Source organism: Gekko japonicus, unplaced genomic scaffold, assembly GCF_001447785.1.
Source record: "Gekko japonicus isolate JY-2015 unplaced genomic scaffold, Gekko_japonicus_V1.1 scaffold626, whole genome shotgun sequence".
NCBI lineage: Eukaryota > Metazoa > Chordata > Lepidosauria > Squamata > Gekkonidae > Gekko > Gekko japonicus.
This window is the reverse complement of record NW_015170911.1, coordinates 240,119-266,361: the sequence shown is the minus strand read 5'-3', so window position 1 is coordinate 266,361 and position 26,243 is coordinate 240,119. Positions and strand designations below refer to the sequence as shown.

General features: G+C 44.5%; 1 protein-coding gene across 1 annotated transcript in view; it reads left to right on the top strand.

Annotated features, from left to right (window-relative positions):
* The window catches only part of BMPR1B (bone morphogenetic protein receptor type IB), a 169,184-nt gene that overhangs the window by 132,322 nt on the left and 10,619 nt on the right, over positions 1-26,243 (top strand). Inside the window, exons 5-10 of the mRNA XM_015418684.1 lie at positions 3,595-3,697; positions 4,566-4,668; positions 15,478-15,574; positions 17,487-17,625; positions 19,903-20,095; positions 22,390-22,687. Coding sequence (XP_015274170.1) covers positions 3,595-3,697; positions 4,566-4,668; positions 15,478-15,574; positions 17,487-17,625; positions 19,903-20,095; positions 22,390-22,687 — 933 coding nt within the window. The remainder of the gene's footprint in view (positions 1-3,594; positions 3,698-4,565; positions 4,669-15,477; positions 15,575-17,486; positions 17,626-19,902; positions 20,096-22,389; positions 22,688-26,243) is intronic.

The window sequence follows — 26,243 nt, the reverse complement described above, 5'->3', positions numbered from 1 at the left end:
GTTGATGGGTTAAAATATGTCTTCCTTCTCCAGAGAGCCCTGGTGCGAATTGAGGCTTCACAAGGCTGTAATTCACATTTTATAAACATGAATATTCTTGATTCCAGAAAGCACAAATGGGGGGTTTTTTTTAGCAAATACAGACTCTGTGGGCAAGAGGTACCACATCTCATCCCCTCCCCCAGCTTACCAGCCAGTTTGGTGTAGCGGTTAAGAGTGTAGTCTCTAATCTGGGAAAACCAGGTTTGATTCCCCACTCCTTCACATGCAGCTGCTGGCGTGACCTCGGGTCAGTTACAAGTTCTTTCAGAGCTGTTCTCTCACAAGCAGTTCTTGAAAGAGCTCTTTCAGCCCCACCTACCTCACAGAGTATCTGTTTTGGGGGGATGGGAAAAGAGATTGTAAACTGCTCTGAGAATCCTTTGGGCAGTGAAGGGTAGGATATAAATCCAATCATTTCTTCTCTTCTTACCTTACTGTGCTCCATTGTTTTAAAAGTTTTTCTTCCTGTTGTGTACTGGATGTGAGACATGGAAGAAAAGTGCAGAAATAGTGGGTGGCAGGTGGCAGGGTTGAGTTGTGCTTGGTTTTGTAAATAATCATTCTACTGCCAACTCACCCTGTAAATAAGTAGACAAGTGTGTAACTATGTATTCCATCCCACCAGCTCTTGCCTTTTCTGACTGGCCTTTGTGTAAGCAGGGGTGTAGGTTGAGCTGCTCCATTTTTTTTCTCTTTACTGCAATATTGATAATTCCTCTTTTTAACCCCTCAAATCCCCACTCTGCCATGGCATTTTGCTGGGTGACCTTAGACCAGTGACACACTCTGAGCCTAACCTACCTTACAGCATTGTTGTGAAGATAAAATGGAGAAGGGGAAAATACTATAAGCCACTCCGGGTTCCCTTGGGGAGAGAGAAAAGCAGAGGATGAATGAAGTCAATAAATAAATGTTCCCTATTTTCCATTATAGGTTATTCTGATTTCTTATTTATTCTCATTTATTCCTATACATTAGGGTATGAGGTGCACCTTTCTTTGTGCTTTAGAGATGTGGAATTTATGGAAATTTTAAAACCATGAAGGGGAAGACATTCGGGGAATTTTTTTTTACACACCTGGAATATTGTCTTGCTGAATACTGCACGCTTACTTTCAGAACGTGACATATAAAATGTAAAACAGTGTTTAAAACTTTTGTTGAGGTATAGTTACAGAATACAATATTGTAAATGGATTAATTTTTTATTCAGACAATTATTCCAAATGTACCCTGGCTAGAAACAGCAGTAACACCTAAGATGTAAGCATATCTTAGCTTTTGCCAGCAGGGCACAATAGGAAAAAAATAAAAATTCATAATAAGAATTATTAACATCGTTGCAAATAAAAGAACACATTGTTATTTGGCCTCAGGAATGGTATGTAGACCTCAGCAATAATGTGTAGATGCAGGAAAAGTCTTCTGTTTTTAATGAAAAATAGACCTATATAAGCAAATATAATGAGAAAATCTCAGTATTGGACTTGCATTGCATAGTCAGTTAAACTCCGTATTTAAATTTCTCAACAGTATACAGTTTTAGGTGTGTAGCCATGTTACTCCATAGTAGAAGAGCAAGACTTGAGTCTAATAGCGTCTTAAAAGACCAACAAGTTTTTTGGGGTGTAAGCTTTCGAGAGTCAAAGCTCCCATTTGGCTGATACCAGTATCTGGCTAGCTTTGACTGTCGAAAGCTTGCTGGTCTTTAAGGTGCTCAGTACTCAGATCTACCAGTACTGTGCGGTTGCAATTCTGAGCATGGGTCCCCTTAACTCAAAGAGATTTGCTTCTGCATAAACATACATTGTGGTGTTAGTAAATGTAGACAATATTGGCCAGTCTGAACCCACTTGTCAGTTGTGACCATCCGATAGTGAACTTATTCAGCAAACTCCTGCCCTGGCCAAGATAACAAGCATAACACACAGTTGCAGGGAGTAGGAAGAATGTATCTCTCCTTTATTATAAAGGAGTTTTGGGTGCCAGAATTCTAAAATGCGCCCCGTTAGTGTATGGGCGGAAAATATTTTCCAGTTAAACCATCTTTGGTAGCAGGTGTTGGGAAAGGTCTTTGTCTGAGACTTAAGAATCATGCATGAGGAATCTGGAAGAGATGTGCACCTGGTGACTGTCTTCTGAGATTTTCAAAGGAAGCTTCTCAGTGTTGTTCACAGAGAGAGAGAGAGAGAGAGAGAGAGAGAGAGAGAGAGAGAGGACATGTAGTGGTATAATTCTCTTTGCAGTTTCATTGCACATCAGGCTGTTCAAGAAGGAGCAAACTAAGTTCTCGGAAGACGCTTTCTCACTCATTGTGTCCCCCCATTCTTTAGCAAAATATATCCAACACTGACATTGTGAAGCTGCTTTACCAGTCCCCCAGGCACTGTGCACGAGGAAGAAGTTGGTGGTGCACAGGGCCACAAAAGCTGCAAATTCAAGTACAGTGCCCAGGATATTGGGAGGAAGGGGAGACGTGTATAGCCCCTATGTAAGCACAAACTAGCACCTCTTCAAATGCTCTCATGACTTACTGGGCCTTGGAGCAGAAGGGATCAGGATAAGTCAGCCAGGAGACCCAGGGGATTCAGTGGCTGTTACAAATGATGGCTTGACTACTCAGTCAGTTTGACTTTTGAGCCAATTTGACTACTGAGCCAATCTGACTACTGAGTCAAGTTCACTTTTCTAACAGGAAGTGGTACTGGAAATATCCTTAGGGCTCAAAAAAATTTGTTTAAACTTCATAGACTTAAGAAAATAGAAGGTTTGCATGAACTGAAATATATTTCTCAGCTGTTTCACGTATTAATTTGTAACTTGTGTGAGTATTTTAAAACTTTTGTGAGCATTTTCAAACAGGTTGAAAAAAAGAAGAAAAACCACGTATGTAGAAATAGCAAAGTCAATTCCAAAAAAGCAAAAAATGAAGTAGTCTTTGATTTAATATAATTTTAGCTTTTAAAAAAAATTGACCTTGCCATTTCTACACCCAGGGATTTTCTTCTTTTTTCATCCTTTTTTGGTTACCTGATTTGTTCTGGGTTGAATCCCCCCTCCCCCGTTTGTTTTCAGTATTTTCAAACATTCACTGGCTTTCTCCACCTATCGTGGCCCTTGGGGAAACCTGAAACAATGATGATGAATTGCAGACTGCGTCCCACAGGCATCATGCTACCATTTTCCTAAAACTACATGCTTTTCAAAATTCAGGCAAGCTCTTTGTCCAAATACTTAAACATTCTGAGTTTTCAACATTTAACTGACGTTTTCTAGCATCAGATTCTAAATGTGGCATTTATTTAGTAATCCAGCAATACCCTCATCTCTTACATTACTGCCTTTGGATCTTGAATAAGATTCCTAGCAGCTTGGAACTGACTGGAAACAAAATCCTTCTCTAGAGTGAATCTAGTACTGAAGAGTTTTATTTTCGCAGCCTTTGAAACATCCTTTCATCCTTTAATGTAAGATAATCTATGAATTATGTAGTATGCTTACTACTGCTTTTATGGGAACTGCTGGTTAAATAAGTGTTTCTCTCCTATTCAGAACGGATGGCTATTGTTTTGCAATGATAGAAGATGAGGACTCTGGAGGACAGACTCTTACCTCAGGCTGTCTAGGGTTAGAGGGTTCCGACTTCCAGTGTCGGGTAAGAATGTTTTCCAAACTTGATCTGGCCTTTGTGTGTTTTTATTTCCCTGGAGTTTAATCAGGAAGGGTGGCATGCTGCTTTCTTCTTACTTACTGAAAGCGTCTACCACATGTAAGGTAACTAGCACACGGGGTCATGCTTTGAAGATATTTGTAGTCTTTATCTGGTAGCCAATCAACACAAACCAGTAAACACCTATATAGTTGTATTTGAGAAGCGGTGGGACAGAATAATAGATGACATGAGTGTTAACCTGTAGGATATACTGGCATTGAGATTGATTCATAGTTATGAAGCCATTGTAATCTTAGTGCGTAACATTAGCTGTGAAAAGTTAATTGTGTAGGAAAGGAGCCCCACAGCTGAGGACCTTTAATCTCTCTCTCTAAAAAGAAGTATCTTGAATTGATGAATTGATCATAGTATAGTATTGTGAATTTTAGAGTATGGGTTGTGCCCAGCCAGCATTTTTGCACAATGTTGCCCAATTTCCCTCCTTACTAAAGCCCACATCCCACATGGTTGTTGCTGATGTGCAATCATGATACACCATAGCATTTTTTGGGGGGGGGTCATAGGGGACCCCATCCTTCATTCTCCCTTGTTTCACTGGTGAAAAAGCTGGTTGGATTTTATTTATTTATTTATTGAAAACTTATTAGCCACCTTACTCCCTTGTGGAACTTAAGGCAGCTTATAATACAATTGGATCCATCTCTATGACACTTATCCATAAATACACAATTGCCACATCCGGTAAGCTTTTAGCATTTTGAGAATATTTTTATTTTTGTTGTTTTATTACTGTGTGTTAACTTATTTGGTATATTTGCAGCTCACCCCTTATAAATTATATCTGTTGCAGGACACTCCAGTGTCTCACCCACGAAGATTAATTGAATGCTGTACAGATCAAGATTTCTGTAACAAAGATCTTCACCCTACTCTGCCACCCCTAAAAAATCGAGGTAACAAAAGGGGCAATCTTGTTTTCAAATCTGCATAATTTTTTCTATTTGTAACCACCCCCCTCAAAGACAGCAAGAAAAACACTCTATGTGCATCTCCTGCTTATTTAAGTAATCATTTTTAAGAAGGCAGTTTTTCTTTGGATAGTTTGTACTTCCAAATTGAGAGAAATGATCATTGTACGTATCTTCAAAACACATACTTAAAAAAAATATATTCAGTGAGCTGATTGGTTAATGGGTTAAATCAGATTTGCAATGAATATTCTAGGCTAGTTTCAGTAGTTAAAATCCAGCAAATTTAGAGGAGGTAGATTATTTTCCTCATTAAAAAAATTAAGAGAATGTTCCTTTTTATTTTTGAAACCCACTTGGGTACCACTATTTTGTCTTTAGCACCATTTCCCCCTCCCTGACTGCAGGCTCTTCATTCTCCCTGGACTAGTCACATGAGTACCCTGTGCAGTCAGAGGTTTGGTGTCACAAAGCTAGTTAGTCAGATTGGCCTATTTCAGGGATGTCACTGATAGAAAGTGTAGCCAATGTAATTATTTTTAATGGGCAATTTTGTAAGGATGGCTGGAAAACTGCTAAATAAGAAAGGGGTTTTTTTGGCACCATGGAAAATGAGTAGTTTGGCTTATCTATGGATAAATTGATGGCCGTTATCTGCCAAACAGCTTTCAGATGACAGCCCTAATCCAGAAATAAAGAATGAAACTCTCATTCTTGCCCGACTCCATGCCAAACTGACTTCTGCTCGCCATTGTAAAAAAAAATGAGTAGACTTTGCTTCTGATCCAGGAGTCTTATGACCGGGGTCACATCTCAGGGGAAGCTGGGTTCTAGGAAGGTCTTCCCGTTGCAGGTCAGAGGTGGCTGAACTACAAATTAACCCAAGGACAGAGGTGATGTCAGGAAAAGCAAGGATATTGTTCTCTGAACTGTTTTTCCATGCCTAGAATTTGCTAGGGATGGGAGAGGGTCATTTTCTAAATATGAAAGGAATGAAGAGGGTTGTGTCTGCACAAACATATCAGAACGAGAAGCTGAAAGCTAACCAGACTGGAGTGGAGTGGATGGGAGCATTAAAGTTATCAAAGAAGAAGAGAAAAATGCAACAGTAGTTCAGATACATTCACAGTCCTGAATAGCCTCCTCGCTCAATGAGTAAAATGAGCCCTGATGAGAGCAAGAAGCTCCTGTGCAAGGTTAGACCTGCTGCTTATTAAGGAAGCAAGGGAAACTAATCAGATCCCAATATAACATTGCCATTTTAAACAATAAAAAATATTACCAAAAATCCCAATGAAAAGGCAGACGGCAGGCAGATGAGAGGCAGAATCTGTCTTTACTGATTTGACGCCCTTATAAGCTGAAGTGTTGGTGCCACCATGTCTGGCTTCCCGCCTGTATATGTGATTATTGAATAAGCTGGGTAGCAGTGGTTGGAGAAAGGACAGAGTCTGACGTGTGTACAACCCACAGATGCCAAGTTGTTCATGCAGTAAACCTGAATATTAGAACTGAGGAAGGGGGGGGGGGAAGAGGGCACGGCACGATGTTGTGCCTACATTTTTGACTGAAGCTTGTTCAGAACTTCACAGAGGATGGAGAGCTTGGATGGAAAGTCCCATCCCTTTGAAATGCCAGCTTCAAATAGGAACCCCCCCCCCTAAAACTTTCACTTCCCCAAAGCTTTGTTCATTTTGATGAAGGCTATTTTCTTCAGCATTTTTATAGACCTCCCAAACCTTAATTTTGCATTATTAATCCAGTGAATGTTGTTACATATATTTTTAAAAATGAAATAATATTAGTGTGCAATGCAAAAAATTGCCACATTAAGATATATGTATTTAATTTCTATTCCACCCTTCCTGCGTGCAGGCTCAGGGCAGTTACGACAATAAAACCAACCCTGATAGTATAAAATCACTAACCCTTAAAACAAGATGACATTCTGAAAAACCATTTTCCAGTGTCCTGGCATGGTATAACGACAGGGAGAAGAGAGGCCAGAGGCTATTAAAAAAAAATCCCCGATGGAACAGTTCATTGCTCTCAGAAAACCACTTGAGCCACCGCAGCTCAAACCTTAATTTTGCATTATTAATCCAATGAATGTTGTTACATATATTTTAAAAAATGAAATAATATTAGTGTGCAATGCAAAAAATTGCCACATTAAGATATATGTATTTAATTTCTATTCCACCCTTCCTGCGTGCAGGCTCAGGGCAGTTACGACAATAAAACCAACCCTGATAGTATAAAATCACTAACCCTTAAAACAAGATGACATTCTGAAAAACCATTTTCCAGTGTCCTAGCATGGTATAACGACAGGGAGAAGGGAGGCCAGAGGCTATAAAAAAAAAATCCCCAATGGAACAGTTCATTGCTCTCAGAAAGATCCTGAGCAGGCATTATATTCCAGTGACCCAACAGTTTACAGCAAATTATGGGAGGAGGGGCCAGATGAATTTATTCAGAATTCATTCAGAAATAATAGTTCCATATAAGTAGCGTGTTACAGGAATTTTGTTCAAAGTTATTTCTTCCATTTGCCCATTACTGAAGGCAGTGGTGACCCCTGTCCATGAGTCTGAAACATTACACTACTGTTGTTCATTTTTAAAAGCTGGATATTTGCCTGCCAGTCATTGGACAATGTTGAATACTGCTCTTCATATGTAGTCTGTGAAGGAGCATTAATAACACACCAAGTGATCTTTCTTCATGGTCTCTGTGCGTCACACCTCTGGGATATAGTGTGCCTTGATTGATTCCTCTTGAAAGCAAAAGGGATTTTCACGCCTGCTCCGGGGTTTCTTTAAACGGTGCCTTAAGTGCGGCAGCAAGATCCCCCCCCCCCAACGGACACTCGCTTTGTGTTTTGTGCCTCGGGGAATCGCACCAAGTGAACTCTAGTGCTCATTGCGCGAAGTTTTCGAAGCAGACAAGGAAAAACAGAGCTGCTAGACTTTGCGTTGCGCATTTGGAGTTAGCACTTTCACTGATGTCGTCACAGGACACTTCAGGGCATGCGTCAATTTCGACGGCTGTGCTGTCCCCAATATCGACTCACATAGATGTCGACCACCCGATGCTGAAACGCTCAGCCCAGACATCTTAGTCCTTAGCCCATACTCCAAAAAAATGCAGGGAAGGCAAGGACGATTGGCCAGTCAAGCATAAAAAGCATAAGAAAATGCCCCCTGTGCAATCTCCGCTGACCCCTCGGAGGGCCTTGGAACTGAATCCTATGAGGGCTGCTTCCCTTGACTCTTTGACCCGAGAGCAGCCACAAGGTGTACTGTGGTCACCTTCGCTGTGTCCTATCCAGCTCACTAACTCTGAGCACAATATGAACTTGAAACAGATCTCCCGGTCTTCCAGTGTCAAAAGTCTGCACTCAGACCGTGGAGCTGATGCATTTGTCCGTCCTTCACCGCTCTGACCTGATGATCAAGACCGACGATCAGGTCTGATCCACCCGCCCCCACCGCCCTCCTGGGACCAATGGCAGTGGCAATACAGGTATGGGGTCTATCCATTTACTGGCAGTATGCCATGGTTCCCATCCCAACCAATGGAATGGGACCTTCAGTCCACCTCTTCACATAGAGTTTGTGAGGCCCCAACCATCGAGGCCAACGGGCAAACCTCCCAAGCTGTTGCACCTGACAGTTCCAAAGTTTAAAGAGCCATTGAATCCAACTCCATTGATAGCGATGTTACCTATGTCTTTTTCTGAGCCATCTGAGCACTCCGCCTCTTCAGACGCTTCCTCCCAATTGGGATGAAAACCTCGATCCTCCGGTGGAACCCTCGCAACCTCAACAAGTGGGCGATGATCTCCCAATCTCCCCTTCAGAAGACTTAAAATCCCATGGTGATTTCATCAAGCGGATGGCTAACACGCTCACTCTGTCTACGGTACAGCCCCTGCCTACTGTGACAGACTCCGTGTTCGATATCATCCAGATGGACACCTCTACCCCGATTGCCTTACCGATTACTTCAGTCCTCCTTCAGGTGGCTAAATTCCAATGGTCTCAACCGGCATCTACCCCCGTCACGAGCCGAAGGGTAGATCGTATGTATAAGGTGCAGGAGCAGGGTGCTGAATTTCTGTTTACCCACCCTAAACCTAATTCGGCCATAGTCACTTCCTCCTCCAAGGGCAGATGCAGTCATTCCACCCCCTCTGAGAAAGAAGGAAGGAAACTTGATTTGTTTGGAAGAAAATTTTATTCTGCAAGAGCACTTGGCATCAAAACCTCAAACTATACAGCATGTATGGGGAGATATCAGTTTGCTCTTTGGGAGCAGATGTCTGAATTTATTGCAACCCTCCCTGAGGACTCTAACCATCAGGCTCACAGGATTCAGAAGAAGGGAATGCTTTTGGCTAAGCATCAACTCAATGCAGCTAAGCACACATTGGATGTGGCCACCAAAATGCTGACTTCAGCAGTTACTCTCCGACGTCATGCCTGGTTGCGTTCTACTGCCCTACCGCAAGACACCAGGACTCTCATTGAGGACCTTCCATTTGAAGGTGAGGATCTTTTCAGTGCCTCGACTGATATGGTCCTGTAAGAAATCCAGAACCTTCTTCAAAAGGACGCTATAGAACCAGTCCCAGCAGCATAGCATCAACACGGGTTCTACTCCTGTTATTTTACGGTCCCCAAAAAAGACAGAGGACTCCATCCTATTATGGACCTCAGGGGACTCAACCAGTTTATCTTCTATAGGAAATTCTGAATGACAACATTACAAAGCAACATTACAAAGCAGATGTATATTTTCATATAACTATCCTCCCATCTCACAGGAAGTTTTTGTGTTTTGCAGTCACAGAAAGCCATTTTCAGTATAAAGCCCTCCCTTTTGGACTCTCGACAGCGCCCAGAGTTTTCACAAAAATGATGATCGTCATCGCAGCGTACCTCTGTCTCCAGAGTGTACGGATCTTTCCATACATAGACGATTGGTTGTTGGTGGCAAGCTCCAGAGAGACTCTGCTCAACCATATCGATTTAATGCTCGTCACCCTAGATGTGTTGGGCCTGAGGGTGAACCTAAAAAAGTCAATGTTCCTTCCTTCATTGAGAGTCCAATTTATTTGAGCAATTTTGGATTTGACAGTCTGCCGAGCCTTTCTCCCTCCCAAAGGTGTGGGAGACATTATCGCTGTCATCAACCTGATAAGAACACAGGGAGATGCATCAGCAAAGCAGATTCAACAGCTCTTGGGTCCTCAGGGGACTCAACCAGTTTATCTTCTATAGGAAATTCTGAATGACAACATTACAAAGCAACATTACAAAGCAGATGTATATTTTCATATAACTATCCTCCCATCTCACAGGAAGTTTTTGTGTTTTGCAGTCACAGAAAGCCATTTTCAGTATAAAGCCCTCCCTTTTGGACTCTCGACAGCGCCCAGAGTTTTCACAAAAATGATGATCGTCATCGCAGCGTACCTCTGTCTCCAGAGTGTACGGATCTTTCCATACATAGACGATTGGTTGTTGGTGGCAAGCTCCAGAGAGACTCTGCTCAACCATATCGATTTAATGCTCGTCACCCTAGATGTGTTGGGCCTGAGGGTGAACCTAAAAAAGTCAATGTTCCTTCCTTCATTGAGAGTCCAATTTATTTGAGCAATTTTGGATTTGACAGTCTGCCGAGCCTTTCTCCCTCCCAAAGGTGTGGGAGACATTATCGCTCTCATCAACCTGATAAGAACACAGGGAGATGCATCAGCAAAGCAGATTCAACAGCTCTTGGGTCTGATGGCCGCTACCACTACAGTACTTGTCTTCGCCAGACTACAGATGAGACCACTTCAATTGTGGTTCCTCAAATATTTCCATCCACAGCGGCAGCCCCAATCTCAACGGTTCATGCTATTTGTGCTGAATTCCCTACAGTGCTGGGAAACGCCAGACAGCCTCCTTCAGGGAGCCCCATTTCTTGCACCCAGCCCTGAACTGACCCTGACCATGGATGCATCCCTGTGGGGTTGGGGGGCTCACCTCCAAGGTGCGTGTGTGGGCGCCAAATGGGAACCTCATGTGGCCCACAAACACATCAACTTCCTGGAACTGCTTGCCATCCAGTATGCCCTAAGGTCCTTTCGCCACCTCGTGGCTCACCGTATGGTGGCAATCCTGACAGACAACACCACCGCACTATGTTACCTGAACAGGCAAGGCGGGACAGTGTCCAGGGGACTATGTTGACTGGCTCGGGAGATTTGAACTGAGTGTCAGTCCTGAGGCATGTTCATCATTGCTGCTCACCTGCCAGGATCGCTCAATGTGCATGTGCACTTTCTGAGCAGAGGAGGCGCATCCCTCCACAAGTGGGAGCTCAACTGGGCTTACCTCCAACCAATTTTCCACAGATGGGGTCACCCAGAAATCGATGCATTTGCGACGTGTCAGAACGTGAAGTGTCGTCTGTTCTGTACCAGGGCGGGACAGGACCCACTGTCTCTGGGGGACGGCTTTCTGTTCCCATGGTCCCACAGGCACATGTACCTGTTCCCACCAATTCCTCTACTTACCAGAGTGCTAAGCAAGATCATGAAGGAACAACCTCAGTGTATCCTCGTGGCACCATGGTGGTCACATCAGCACTGGTTCCCAACTCTACTCCACATAATCTTGGGACACATACATACATTTTCCCCAGGCGCCAGATCTCCTCCTGGCTCAGGAGGGCAGAGTGCTTCATCACAATGTACCACACCTCAAACTCAAGGCGTGGAGGATCCCCTAGCTCAGCTCAAAAACAGGATAGACCTTGTTCTGTTGAACTGTCAGAAGCCAGCTACAGTGGGCCGACTCCCTCCCTCCTGGGACTTACATGTAGTACTGTCCAAATTAATGGGCAAACCATTTGAGCCTATGGCCATGTCTAGTCTGCAGCTTCTCTCATGGAAGACTGCCTTCCTGGTAGCCATTACCTCAGCAAGACGAATGAGAGAATTGTCTGCACTCCGTTGCAATTCTCTGTACTTGGTTTTTCACCATGATGCTGTCACCTTGGCCCCAGATGTCTCTTTCCTGCCCAAGGTTGTTTCCGAGTTCTATTTGCAAGTGGACATTGCTCTTCCGTATCTTTTCCCCATCCCCTACGAGTGACAAGGAATGCCGTCTTCATACTCTAGACGTCAAGAGAGCCATACTCTTCTACCTCGATAGAACAAGGTCATTCCGTCAGTCACCAGCCTTGTTCGTCTCCTATAGTGCACCTGTGCAGGGGAAGAAGCTTTCTTCGCAACATCTATCCAAGTGGATTGTGGAAACAACACCAACGACAATGACGGGTGCAGTCCACAAAATGCTTCAGAAATTAATGGGACTTCAACCTATTATTAAATGCTTGATGTCCATGGCTCTTGGGCATGCTTAACTCTGCCTCCATCAACCCTTGAGGATGTCACTCCAGTCACTCTATACTGACATATCAGTGGTGGGCATAATGCATGAGACATTTTTATGCTCACGACAGAAACATAGAAACTTAGAGCCAGAAGGGACTTTAAGGGTCATCTAGTCCAACCCCTGCACAATGCAAGGTATTCACACCTACCCCCCACTCCCCCAGTAACTCCTGGTCTATGTCCAGAGGAAGACAGAAAACCTCCAGGATCCATGGCCAGTCTTGGCCTGGAGGAAGATTCCTTCCTGATCCGAAAGTGGCAATCGGCATTACCCTGGGCATGTAAGAAAGGTGGCTCATCTACTGAGATAAATGGGAAAATCAAAGAGCATAGCAAAGCAGCTCTTCTTCCTCTCTCATTTCAATGGGGCACATTTTAGGTGAAAAGTAGCCATCACTTTATAAACTCCCAACAAATCTCTTTCTTGGGCTCTTTCACACGTTTTTATGATGCATAACTACTTCTGGGCTGAGAAGTACTAGTTTCTCACAGATATTTCTTTCTCGACCTGCTCTATCCCATGCATAATCTTGTAAATCTCGATCATGTCACCCCTCAGCCATTGTTTCTCCAAGCTAAAGAGCCCCAAACGTTTTAACCTTTCCTCATAGGGAAAGTGTTCCAACCCTTTTATCATTCTAGTTGCCCTTTTCTGCACTTTTTCCAATGTTATAATATCCTTTTTGAGGTGCGGTGACCAGAACTGTACACAGTACCCCAAATGAGGTCACATCATTGATTTATACAGGGGCATTATGATACTGGCTGATTTGTTTTCAGTTCCCTTCCTAATAATCTCGAGCATAGCATTGGCCTTTTTTATTGCAGTCGCACACTGTCTAGACATTTTCAGTGAGTTATCTACTACAACTCCCAAGATCTCTCTCTTGGTCAGTCTCTGCCAGTTTGGACCCCATCAATGTGTATTTGTAGTTAGAATTTTTGGGCCCAATGTGCATCACTTTGCACTTGGCCCCTGGTTAGTACTTGGATAGGAGACCACTAAAGAGTCTAGAATTGCTATGCAAAGACAGGCAATGGCAGGCCACTTCTGTTCACCTTTTGGCCTTGAAAACTCATCATACATCAGCTACGACTTGATGGCACTTTCCATAGTATGTGAGATCGGAACTGAGCCCAGCAGTAGCAGCACTCAGCATTTGGTTTTGTTTCAGAATTTTCTAAAAAAGAGGAAGCCCCAAACTGAGCCTTGTTGGCTAATACTGTGAAACTGAAGCTGTCTGGCTGAGCACGGATGAGTGCAAGACCGTTGTCCTGCTATAAACGGTCATTATCCTTTTAGAAGTACATAGTTGTAATATGTCGCAGTCTATCACAAACTGAATTCATTGGATGTATCTTGCTAGCAGAAGCGTGCATCCGATTAACCACAGTGCAGAGCATTTTTCACCCATCTCCTTTGTCCCCAGTAGCAGCCGCTTCCTTCATAGGGATGAGTGTTCTCCCCGGTGGATTCTCAGTTTTCCGTCCCCTCGCTTGGAGTGATAGTTCAGGTACAAATCTGCTGCCCTTGTGAGAATACCACACAGTACTGTTTTCCCAACTGGGAACAGTGTGCCAGTGTCTTCTTTCAAAATGGATCTGAAAAAGCAATGCCAGTGTCTCAAATGTTTACACCACTTATGCGCCCGTAGCAGGTAACATTAGGTTACAATGCAATCAGGTGATGCGTTGTTTGCTAGCCTCTCACGTGGGAAGCCAGACGGGAGGAAATGTTGTTTAGTGGCCAAATAGCAGAGGAAATCAGAACTTGAAAATAAAGCTGCAGAGTGGAAAGCTTAGAGTCCCCCGGGGACCTCCCTGTCGCATCGCTCCGGTGGACCTGAAATGCAATAGCTCTATTCCAGGAGGGATCAATAAGGCTCAGGTTCTCACAGCTTGTGGGCCTGCACATCTTTTAGCTTAGAGCCAGGGCCTAAGGCAGTCAGGCCACAGCCGATCTGCCTTATTTGAAACAGATAGATCAGAGTGTAGGATGTGTTAACAAAAATGTAGGCTTGTGGTTCAGAAAAGGCTGCTTTCCCACTCCAGGAACTGAGAATCTGACGAAGGGAACTTTGACTCTCAGAAACGTACATAACCCTGTGAGGTAGGTCAGGCAGAGAGTCTGTGAGTAGCCCAAGGTCACTCAGCCAGCTTTCATGGCAGAGTGGGGATTTGAACCTGGTCCTCCCAGATCCTAGTCTGTCAGTCTGACAGCACACTGATTCTCTGCTTATGGACTTCCGAGGATTTATGGCTCGATTATCCCCTCGCCATGTAAATGAATTACAGGTCGGGTATTCTCTAGAAGCCAACTGAGTCAACAGGCATGAAGCTTTGACAGGCTGGTGCCTAGATCAGAGTTGTGGAGTCTCACACACAGATGGTATATGGGAACTTTTGGCAAGGGTTATTTTTCTTTGGTTTTCAACAGGGCATTGGTATGCAAAAAAAAAAAAAAGACCACCTAGCAAGCAATGAGAAAAGCGCTTTTGATCAGCTGTAGCTTCCAGACTGGGGTCTACGTGCTGTCATCTATGCCTTTTTAATCTCTAGAACTAATTGTTGCAATGCGCTTTACGTGGGGCTTCCCTTGAAGAAGGTTGGAAAACTCCAGCTGGGATGGTAGCGGGCTTTTTAGCATTCAAGGAGGCACCATCACATGCACCCAATGTTAGTGTTTGCCCCATTGCCAGTTATTTTCTGGGCTTAACAGAAGCTGCTGTTTTAACTTTCAGGGCACTTCTTAGCCTGGAACCTGCATACTTCCAAACAGTGCTTTTCCCTCTGTGAATCTCCTTCCTCCCCCTTGAAATAAGCAGACAGTTTTCTGCTCCGTTCCAGCAGTTCCAGCTTTACCAGACGATGTGCCACTTGGATAAGCCTTCTGGAAGAAATATAAGGCTGTCTTAGGGAAGCAATCGGGGATGCGAGTATCTGTTAGAAATCCACTTTTAAATTGTTTAATTTATTTACTTCATTTATACCCCGCTTTGCTCCCTGATGGCAGCCCGAAGTGGCATACATGGTTTCCCTTTCCTCCATTTTATCCTCACAGCAAGAACCCTGTGAAGGATTAGGCTAGTAGGCTAGACTGATGAGTGTGTGATTGGTCACTCAGCAAGCTTTCATGGCAGAGTGGGTACTCAAACCTGGGTTTTGCTTTGTTTCACTGCACACTAGTGGATTTTTATTGTATCCTTGCTTCACTTTTATGATTTTAGTCACAGTTAAGCAGCTGCAAATAGATGGGAGAAGTAAGATACAAATATTTGTAATAAATGAGATAAATACAGCCACTGTCAACTTCTTAAAATCCCCCCCCCTTTTCCTTTGAGATTTTGCAGACGGAAATGTCCACCACAAGGTCTTGCTGATTTCAGTGACTGTCTGTAGTGTGCTTCTCGTCTTTATCATCCTCTTCTGCTACTTCAGGTAGGTTCCGTGAGCTCAGGACTTTTCCATTGTCTGTCTCTGCATACTTGATCTTCTGTGTATTTGGTCTTCAACCCGATGAAGCAGATAAACGGTGAAGATCGCATATACCACTGAGTCTAGAGAGGGGGCTTTGGCCCAATGACTTCTGGTGCCCATTCCCTAGTTTACTGTGCTGCTGCCAAGAAATCCAGGGCTCCCCTTTGTTTCCCTCAGGAGGCTGGCTGTGGCCGGGGTTAGGGTCAATATGCCTGAGGTGGGAGAGCTGCCGGGGCCCTGGGCTTCTGGGGGGGCCCCACTGGCACGGCTGCTGCCCACCCTCTTGCTTGCAAGCAGTCTGCCGTCTGTGCTCCCAGCCGTATGCAGCACCCATCATCAGGGGATGGGCATGTGGGTGGCGGAGGGATCAGGGGACGTGCAGGTGGGAAGAGGGCGCGTGAGGGGATGGGGGAATGATGCACTGGTCAGCGGATGGGAAGGGAGACATAAGGGGGAGGGCCTGGTGTTAAGCAGAGGAGAGGAGCCCCCTCCCCAAATCGGGGACTGGCCCTGGCCACAGCACAGCTCCACTGATCATCCCACTCCAACATCATCTGCTGTTAAGAGCAAGAGAGCGGGTACGGGCACCACTTCATCTGCCGCTGGTACCCTGCTGTTAAGAGCAAGAGAGCGGGTACGGGTACCTCTGATGGCCAACATCACCCTCTCGTGCCCATCCTTCTGGGTGGCTTGGCAGGCAGTTGCTGGGAAGGGCTGTTTGGAGGGGGACGGGTGGGGGCTGCTGGTGCTGACACACGGCGGGAGAGAAGGAGGACTTCTGCAAGGGATGGGGAAAGGAGAGCTGCTGCCACGACAGGTGACAGCAGCGTCAGCTGGTCAGCTAGGCCGAATTCAGTCCCCGGAGACTGGTTCTTGCCACCTGCTGTTCCCTATGAAGGACTGGCTGGTGAACCAAATGTGCTCTTGGCACCTATATCCATAGCAGACTGGTCCATGGAAATACAAAGACAGGCCATCCTTGAAACAAAACGTGGGCTTATATCAGTTTAGTAATTTAATCCTACCGTTTTCAAACTTGAGACCTGCCTTTAACCCCAAGGGGTCCCCACCAGAGCCACTTTTTATACAGTATATTTCCATCTTTTCTTACCTCCCTTCCTCCCCTTTTTGCTCTTTGTGTCTTCCCCCCCAACACATGCTTTATTTTCCTTGTACCCTTCTTCCCTCGTTCTCTCTCTCTCTTCCCTGAAAAATTAAATAAGCATAGCTATGGTACAGCAGAACTGACTCAGTTTCGTTCAGGCATACTCCAGTTTGGGTTCTCAGCCCTGTAGCTGAAGCATGTGGCATCGTAAAGTGGTAATTACAAGATAAGAGGCATTTAACAAATGCAACTGTTAACTTTTGTTTCGTGATTTATTTATTTAGATAACTCTACCTGGTTTCCCCCCCCCCCCCTAACCAGGACCCAAAGTGACTTACAATATTGCTCGCTTTATCCTCAAGGCTTCTGGGTTAGGCTAGGCTGGGAGAGGGGTAATTGGCCCAAGGCTAGCCAGTGAGCTGCCATGGCATGAGTAGGGATTCGAACCATGTTCTTTCAGATTTCCAATTCAGCATTTTAATCACGGCCCCATGCTGGCCCTGCCACAATGGACTGAAATGAGAGTCAGCTTCCATGTGTCGCTTTTAGTTCCATTGCAAATGCACATCTAGTTGAAGTTAATAGAACTGGGAACAAATTCACAGAATTGTTACATTGTTATTTTCTCTGCTGAAACTCAGAGCTTGAAAAAGCTTAGCACAACACGACTAGGTAATTAAGCAGACACAGGTAGTTGGTTTTATGTGTGCATGTCTGTGACCACCCAGAGGTAGAGTCATATGTGTTTGTTTTCCTGTAAAACTGCAGGTATAAAAGGCAAGAGAGCCGGCCTCGTTACAGCATTGGGCTGGAGCAAGACGAGACTTATATTCCACCGGGAGAATCCTTGAAAGACCTCATTGAACAATCTCAGAGCTCAGGAAGTGGATCTGGGCTCCCTCTGCTGGTAAGAAAGGAGTACCTCAGACTTAATAGATACAAGCACCAAGTACCACTTCCAGAAAAATACCGCAGCATGAAAACAAAATAGCGTTCACCTCAGTGTTGCTAGTGGAAGGTTGCTTTAGCACAAGGTACCGAGATACATGGCTTTTAAACAGAAATGTGACGTATAACCCAGCCCCTTGAATCAAGCGGAACCGTTGGGGAGAACCCGGGGTGGCTAGATCTGCAGTACTTTTTTCACAGGAAGGGTGGGACAGATCTACTGGCCTGGTAATTTGCTGTAGTTCTCAGCCCCTGAGGGTTTTAGTACATACTATAAGCAGCAAGTTAATGCAGGAAAACAACTGTATTTCTTTCACTTGGCCTTTGCCTCATCTCCATTTTGTCAGAGCCCACGCACGCATAAAGGTACCTTATAGTAAATCAGATCATCAGTCCATAGAGGTCAGTATCGACTACTGGGACCTTCTGCATGCCAAGCAGATGCCAAAGCAACAAACAAGGTGTTAAGTCTCAAGTGTCACAAGATTCTCTCTGTTCTCTCTCATTTGGGGGGCACTAAAACCACAGTGCAGGTGTCCTGAAAGATATGTGCTGACATTTCCTCATAAACTCAGTACCAGAGGCTTTCTTGTTTCCTAGCCTTAGGAAACCCCGTCTATATTATTTTGGTTAACAGACAACTGTTGCCATGTTGTCCTCTCACCCTCACCTAGGTAGCCCAGGCAAGCCCAGGCAAGCCACATCTCGTCAGATCTCGGAAGCTAAGCAGGGTCGGCCCTGGCAAGTACTTGGAAGGTAGACCTCCAAGGAATACCAGGGATTGGGACACAGAGGCAGGCATTAATAAGCCACCTTTCTGAAACGTCCGAGCCTCACCAGGGGTCTCCAGAAGTCATCCATGACTTCCAGGCATTCACTCACTCACTCACTCGCTCGCTCGCTCACTTAAAGAATTGGACTACTGTGTCCTCTCAGTTTCTGCAGGGCTAACATCTCTTTGTCACACAGGAAAGGACTGTGTGTTCAAGAAACTCCCCAAAACACTCCTGCAGCTCCACACTGAGGACAAGTTTGGTCATTACAGGGTAAACTGTCTTCTGGCTGGCTTTTCCGACCATTCTTTCAATAAAATGAAGTAGATTCGAATCCAGTAGCATCTGAGATAGAAGATCTGAGATAGAAGGAGTCAAAGCTCATTTTGTCAGATGAGGTACTACCGGAGTCGAATCTGGCTCTTCTACTATGGACCAATATGGCTACCCTCTGGATCCGTCTCAGTGAGGTCAGATCATCAGATGAACTGTGATCAGTCATGAATGTGGTGTTGCTTGACATCCCAACAGTATTCCATGAAATATTTAATGGGAGGAAAAAAGTAGGGTACCTTTTCAGTCTAATGGTTACATTGTCTGAAATCAGTGGATAGAGTTACTGAGTGAGGTGGTGGTGGGTGGGTACACAGTGATGTTTAGAGAAGATCCATTGTGATTATTATGGCTTATGTAAGCATAACTATGTGTAGAAAATGAGAAATTTCACATTACCCTTTTTAACCCGTTTTGAAACCGTTTTTGATCCGTCATGAACCGGTATAGGGCTGCCATTTCACACATGGCTTTTCCCTTCCGGTAAAGAGCTGGATCTGAAATGGTTTGCCATTTCAGACTGCACTGCTTTTCCCCGCTTTCCCCCCACCAATTTTTTGCCTATGCAGGCGATCTCCAGCTTTTTTTTTTTGGAATATTTGCTTTAGAGCGCTATAGCACTATAGCACTATAACAAAACACTCCAGGCATGTCAATGGGGTTGATATAATGCTGTTGCGTTATAGCGTTATAACGCTATAAAGCGAACGTTCAAAAAAAAAAAAGCCGGAGATCGCCTGCGCAGGCAAAAAACGGCGGGAAAAAGCGCATCGGAACTGGAAGAGGAAACTGAAGACTACTTGGAAGCGGTTGACAGGTAAAACACTTCAACCCCGTTTCCTAAACGGGACAGAAGCGTTTGTGTCTGAAATTACAAATATATTCCGGTAGGGAACCAGTTCTAAAACGGTTCTGTCTGAACTGACAGACCAGAAACCGTTTGGGAACCATTTCTCTTCCGGATGATATAGTCTGTCTGAAATTCCTCATTGTCTCGCAAAACTGCTTATCTCAACTGACTTTCGATGCTGCATTAGTTTGTCAAGTACATTTGCAGTGGAACATTAGGCACTAAGAACTGTTTAATTCAGGTAGCATTTAATGTGAACCCATGGTTTTGCACGTGACAGGTGCAAAGGACTATAGCGAAGCAGATTCAGATGGTGAAGCAGATTGGCAAAGGTCGCTATGGAGAGGTCTGGATGGGGAAGTGGCGTGGGGAAAAGGTGGCCGTCAAGGTGTTCTTCACCACAGAGGAAGCCAGTTGGTTTCGAGAGACAGAGATCTACCAAACCGTCCTGATGAGACATGAAAACATTTTGGGTGAGTATCACTGATTAATAAAAGTTCCTTATCACTGTTTTGCTTTACCCACACACGGGCCATGCAAGAAGAATTTTTGTACTTTGATAACTTATAAAGAAAACAAACAATGAAACTATTAGTTACTATTAACTATGTATGCTAATGTTAAAAATTGAAAATGATTTAGAAAAATAGAGTAATAATAATGTATTTATTTATTTATTTAATCCTACTTCTATCCCGCCCTCCCAGCCATAGCTGGCTCAGGGCGGCTTTCATAAAATACTCAATACATTGAACAATTAAAACAATTAAACAACCCATTTAACAGTATAAAGTGCTAGTGATTCATATTGCTGTTACTTATGGCAGCCGATTTCCATAGTCCATCATAACGATGTTATAAGGCTCCAGGGGTGTTATAATGCTCCAGGGAACGTGGCTCTCTGTCCTTCAGTTGTTGAGGGCGGCTCTGTGATTGAAAGCTTGGTGGAAGAGCTCTGTTTTACAGGCCCTGCGGAACTGCATAATAATAGGTTTTATACCCCACTCTTCACTCACTCCCCAAAGGAGTCTTGGAGCGGTTTACAATCGCCTTCCCTTCCACTCCCCACAACAGGTGGGGCTGAGAGAGTTCTAAGAGAACAGTGACTGACCCATGGTCACCCAGCTGGCTTCATGTGGAGGAGTGGGGGATCAAACCCAGTTCTCCAGATTAGAGTCTGCCACTCTTAACCACTACACCAAACTGGCTCTCAGGACATCAGGGTGTATATTGTTCAACACTCAAAAACCAGCGGGAGAACATTTTAATCTTCCTGGACATTCTGTTGCTGACCTAAGAATGGCAGTCCTCAAACAGATACGCTTCAAGAGGATATTGCTGAACTTGAGTTCATTCACAAACTCTCCTGGAACTAAATAGGGACGGAGGATTCTTATCTCACTGCAGATGCTGATTTGCTGCCCCAGGTAATCATTTCTCCCCTGCTCTAATCAGGCTGTTTGCAGGGGGTTGGACTAGATGACCCTGGAGATCCTTTCCGACTCTATGATCCTATGATTCTAAGTATCCAACCAGAAATTGACAGTTACTTACACTGCAGTCCTGATGAAGGGAGCTTTGACTCGCAAAAGCTCATGCCCCAAAAATCTCGTTGCTCCCTAAGGACTCGAATCTAGCTGTTATATTGCCCAGGATATACTCTGAACTGTTAGAAGAGCATAAAAGGAATAAGTTTAAGCCACCATGAAACAACATGGTTAATGCAGAAATACCTGTCAAAGGCTGGCAAGATTTTCCCCCCAGCAGTGTCATTTTTGTCTTAATTTCAAAACAAGTCAGTACAAAATTCTTTGCTGCTGGTGTCTTACTCTTTGCATGCTGAGTAAAGTTCACAGAAAGGGGCATGATATGTGAGCTGGCACTGAAAAGCTGTTCTCTCCAGAAGTACAATTTCAGTCACCCAAAATATCAAACTCCCCAAATCAGATTTCAGAATTTAAAATTTAGAAATTTCAAATTGTATGTCTTGAGTTCAGCAGCTGTGCCAGATGTCATATTAGGACAGACATTTGTGGGTTAGGTTCTGTCAAGTCACTTCTGACTTACGGCAACCCTATGAATCGGTGACCACGAAAATGTCCTATCTCTGACAACCTTGCTCAGGTCTTGCAAACCGAGGACAGCCGTTGCGTTAGGCCTTTTCCCTTGGGAGGGGCTGTTGCTCAGTGGTGTATTTACTTGCTTGCTTGCACCCCTACTGTCTCCCGTGGGACCCTGGAGCACCAAGTAGACTGTACTGACTTTAATAGACTGGTGGTCTGGCCAAGTATGAGGCAGCTTCGTATATTAGTACAATTAGTGCCTTGGTGCAAACTGTTGCTAGTACTCTGAGGGTGCCACAGAACAAAGACTTGTTCTGATTGTTAGTAGAGCCCATGTACTTGATGGGAAAACTGCATAGGGCAGTTTTTGACATTGTCAGGGGTGATAAGTTGGTTCATAGGACTTCACACATGAACACTGACACATGAAACTTCCTTGTACTGAATCAGGCCCTGGGTCCATCTAAGCCAATATGGTCTGTTCAGACTGGCAGCAGTCCTCCAGGCTCTCAGGTAGAGATCTTTCACATCACCTACTGCCAGATCTTTTGACTGGAGATGCCAGGGATTGAACCTGGGAACTTCTACATGCAAAGCAGATGCTCTACAAAGCCACGGCCACTCAACTTATTTTGGAATGTCTAAGAAACTGAATTTGCAACTTCTTTTCATGGGTTTTTTCCTCCTTTGCTTCTTCCCTCTAGGGTTTATTGCTGCTGACATTAAAGGTACAGGGTCTTGGACTCAGCTGTATCTGATCACAGATTACCATGAGAATGGCTCCCTGTATGACTATTTGAAATCCACTACCTTAGATACAAAAGCCATGCTGAAGCTGGCGTATTCGTCTGTCAGCGGACTGTGCCACTTGCACACTGAGATTTTCAGCACTCAGGGCAAACCAGCTATTGCTCACCGGGACCTCAAAAGTAAAAACATTTTGGTGAAGAAGAATGGAACCTGTTGTATAGCAGACCTTGGCCTGGCAGTTAAATTTATAAGGTGAGTAATCTAGTTTGGACAGATTTGTGAATATGAGAAGAAGTGGGTTTTTCTGTATTGGGCGCTGAGGTTTCTGAGGGTTGAAATGGTGGCCATATTTGCCTGGCCAAAAACTGGAAGTTGTTTGTACGCTTCTAGCTAGGGGTTTCTTATTTGCTTTGGTATCTGATGAGGGGAACTTTGACACTCGAACGTTTATACATTGAAAATCTTGTTGGTCTCTAAGGTAGTACTGGACTCGGATCTTAATCTTCTACTGCAGACACACGTGTACCCTCTGAAAATATTTGCAGAAATCACCATTCAAAATTGAATCCAATAATTCTTACAGGTTTAAAATATCATGTATTGTGCATGGTTTTGGAGGACAGATGTGGATATTGATGCAGTAGCTATGGAATAGGCCAAATTACAAATATAGTAGGTAGATCAGTATTTCCTCCCATATTGCAAAGGAGGGGGGAAGGGAAGACATTGACTGCTAATAATGTGTCTTGGGTTCAGATGACTTTTTGATGCTGTTGTAAATGTAGCTGAGGGGACCGCTCTTTCACAGAGGTCAGCATGGGAGGGCCATAACCGATGTTCCCTCTAAGCTGTGGAGTCTTGTGAGCAAATATTCTATTTTGTGAGCTGCTGGCATTAAAGTTGTGAGCAAGCGATTTGGCTACTGTATAAATTACTTTGCTCTGGAGCCATCCTCCCTGAGCTAAGACAAAAATGTGGGAGCAGGAGGCTAAAAAACTGTGAGCTAGCTCAAACTAACTCAGCTTAGAGGGAACACTGGCTATAACCTATTCATCTCCTGCTGTTCTAGCTGAATAATGCCAATCCTGAGCTATTGGGGGAGAAGATATGGGTACGCAAGTTTTCCCCAGTATATGTATTTCCCCCCTTTTTTTTTTTTTAAAAAAAGGAGGTACTGATTACAGATTTTTCACATCACATTTTGTTTGAACATCACATTGGGTTCTGCTGCCAGAATTTTGTGCATGCAGTCAGTACTTCCAACTGATTCCCACTTGGCTATGAGTCTACTGGGAAGCCTCAAAGTCTTAGAAGCACTTGCATTGGGCATGATAGATCTATGTACCAGAGCTGTGTCAAACAATAACTAAGCAAACCAGCCCCTTCTTCATGTTCTGAACTAAAGAATTTCATACTGAAATGGAAGGGTATACAGAAAAGTTGGCTGAAGGTTGGCCACTTTGACTCTTGAGAAATATACTGGGTAGGGGGAAACATCCTACTGGGTAATGCTTTTGTTTCATCATCTGCAAATTAAATTTGTAAGAGTGTAGATTTGATTTTTAAAAGAGCTGTTGTGAAATTAAATTAATCACTGTAGAAACAACCTTCAGAGCACATTCAAGGAGAATTTGGCCACTTCAGGGCCTGTAAATAATTTCTTCCCATTGGGCTGTTCCTTGGGCTGTTTGAAACTAGGCTGCATACTCACTGTCGCAACAGGAAATGAGAGTGAACCCTTCCAGGATTTTTGGAGCCTAAGGGTGTGAGGTTTACTTTAAATGCAGCACCAGGTGAGGCAGTCACACTCTCTTGTGGGCCTTTTTGCTTGCCCATAGCCTCTTTGTATGGGGAGCAGTCTCATTTCAGTGAAATACTGTTGCCACCAGTGGTCAATTAGAATGTTTCCTGCTAAGATGGCCAGCATTCCTAGCACTCTGTCTGCATTGCCGTTTACAGGGTCTCCTTAGTGCCTGTGTCTCCTGCTTTGGCTCCAGTTAACCTTCACAGGGACAGCTTATCACACGTACACACACCTGGACATCTAGCAGTCTATTGTCCCACTGCCTCCCTTCCCCTGGCGCCCTCTTAGTAATGTGTTCGAGTGGGACTTATCATGGTTATTGAGAACAAACTTCCATCATTCCAAATAGTAAGACATTTATTAAAAAGATGATGTCCACACACATGCTCTGCACAACAATTGATTGAGGAAGGGTACAAAGTAATGGTGCTGGAGATGGGCCTTTGATTGTTCTGTCCATTTGTATAACCAAGCCTTAAATCCTGGGTGCCTGTGAGAGCCATCAACGAGATGGAGGTGCTTGAAAACTATTAACCACTCTCCTGGTACCTGTCCTTGTACCGACAAGGAAACTTCTTAGAAAGAATGTGTGTGGGGTTTTGCCCCAAAATGTCAGGCTTTGAAATTGAGACATTTGAGCACTCTTTTTTGACACTGGAGCATTTTGATGATTTCTTGTAGTTTTATTTAAAACTAGGAATAAGGTCCGTTGTGGAAATAAATACAACGAGATCTAGAAAGAGGCTCTGGGAGAGTGCTCCGGCTTTGGGCAAACAGTGTGGTGACCTCAGCAGGGTATAATGACAGAGTCCACTATTTTCTCCAGAATAACTGATCTCTGCTACCTGCAGTTGTAATTTTGAGTGATCGCCAGCCCTCACCTGGAGATTGGCAACAATTGTTACCCAGGATGAAATGGCTGGTTTGGAGGGTGGAGTCTATGGCATTCTACCTGTCTGAGGTCTCACCCCTTCACAAACCCCACCCTCTCCAGGCTCTACCCCTCAAATCCCCAGGAATTTACCAGCCTGGCGTTGGTAACCCCATCTCCTTCCCAGCTAACCATCAACCTACCATTGTCTGCCCCTTTGACTTCAGCTTTCTGCCCTCCTTTCTGCAAAGCAGTTGTAATTCTGAGTTGTCTCCAGCCCTCACCTGGAGATTGGCAACAATGGTTCCGCATGAGGGACTGACTGATTTGGAGGGTGGAGTCTATGACATTATACCTGTCTGAGGTCCCACCCCTCCTCAAACCTCACCTTCTTCAGGCTCCATCCCTCAAATCTCCAGGAATTTCACATCTGGAGTTGGCAAGCCTATCAGGACTGGCCCCAATGTGTTTTCTCCCAAAGGCCAAAATAGGTGACAGGACCAAGCTTAGTTGCCTACCAACAGGCACTGAGGGGAAAGTAGGGTTGCCAGCTCTAAGGAGGGAAATACCTGGAGATTTGGGGGGTGGATCCTGTGGAGGGCAGCATTGGGGGGGGGAAGGACTCAGCAGGTATAATGTCATAGGGTCTACCCTCCAAAGCAGCCATTTTCTCCAGGGGAACTGATCTCTGTCATCTGGAGATCAATTGTAACAGCGGGAGATCTCCAGGTCCCACCTGGAGATTGGCAACCCTAGGGGAAAGTCAGCTGCACAGCAGGGGGTTGAAGAGAATGGTTTGATGGCTGCTGGGCCAAGATTGGCAACAATAGTTCCCCAGGAGCAAATGGCTGGTTTGGAGGGTGGAGCCTATGGCACTGTACCTATCTGAGGTCCCCTCTCTGGGCTCCACCCCTCAAATCTCCAGGAATTTCCATACCTAAAGCTGGCAACTTTATCTCCTCCCCTCTCAGCAGCCTCTTTCTAGGCAAAATTCTGTCTTTCTCATTAGCGGGGAGCAAAGCAGCTTACTTCATTCTCTTCGGCTTTGCGATCTGTACAGTAACGCTATAAGGTAGGTTAGGCAGAAAGTCTGTGGCTGGTCCAAAATCACCCAGGCAGCTTCCATAGGGATG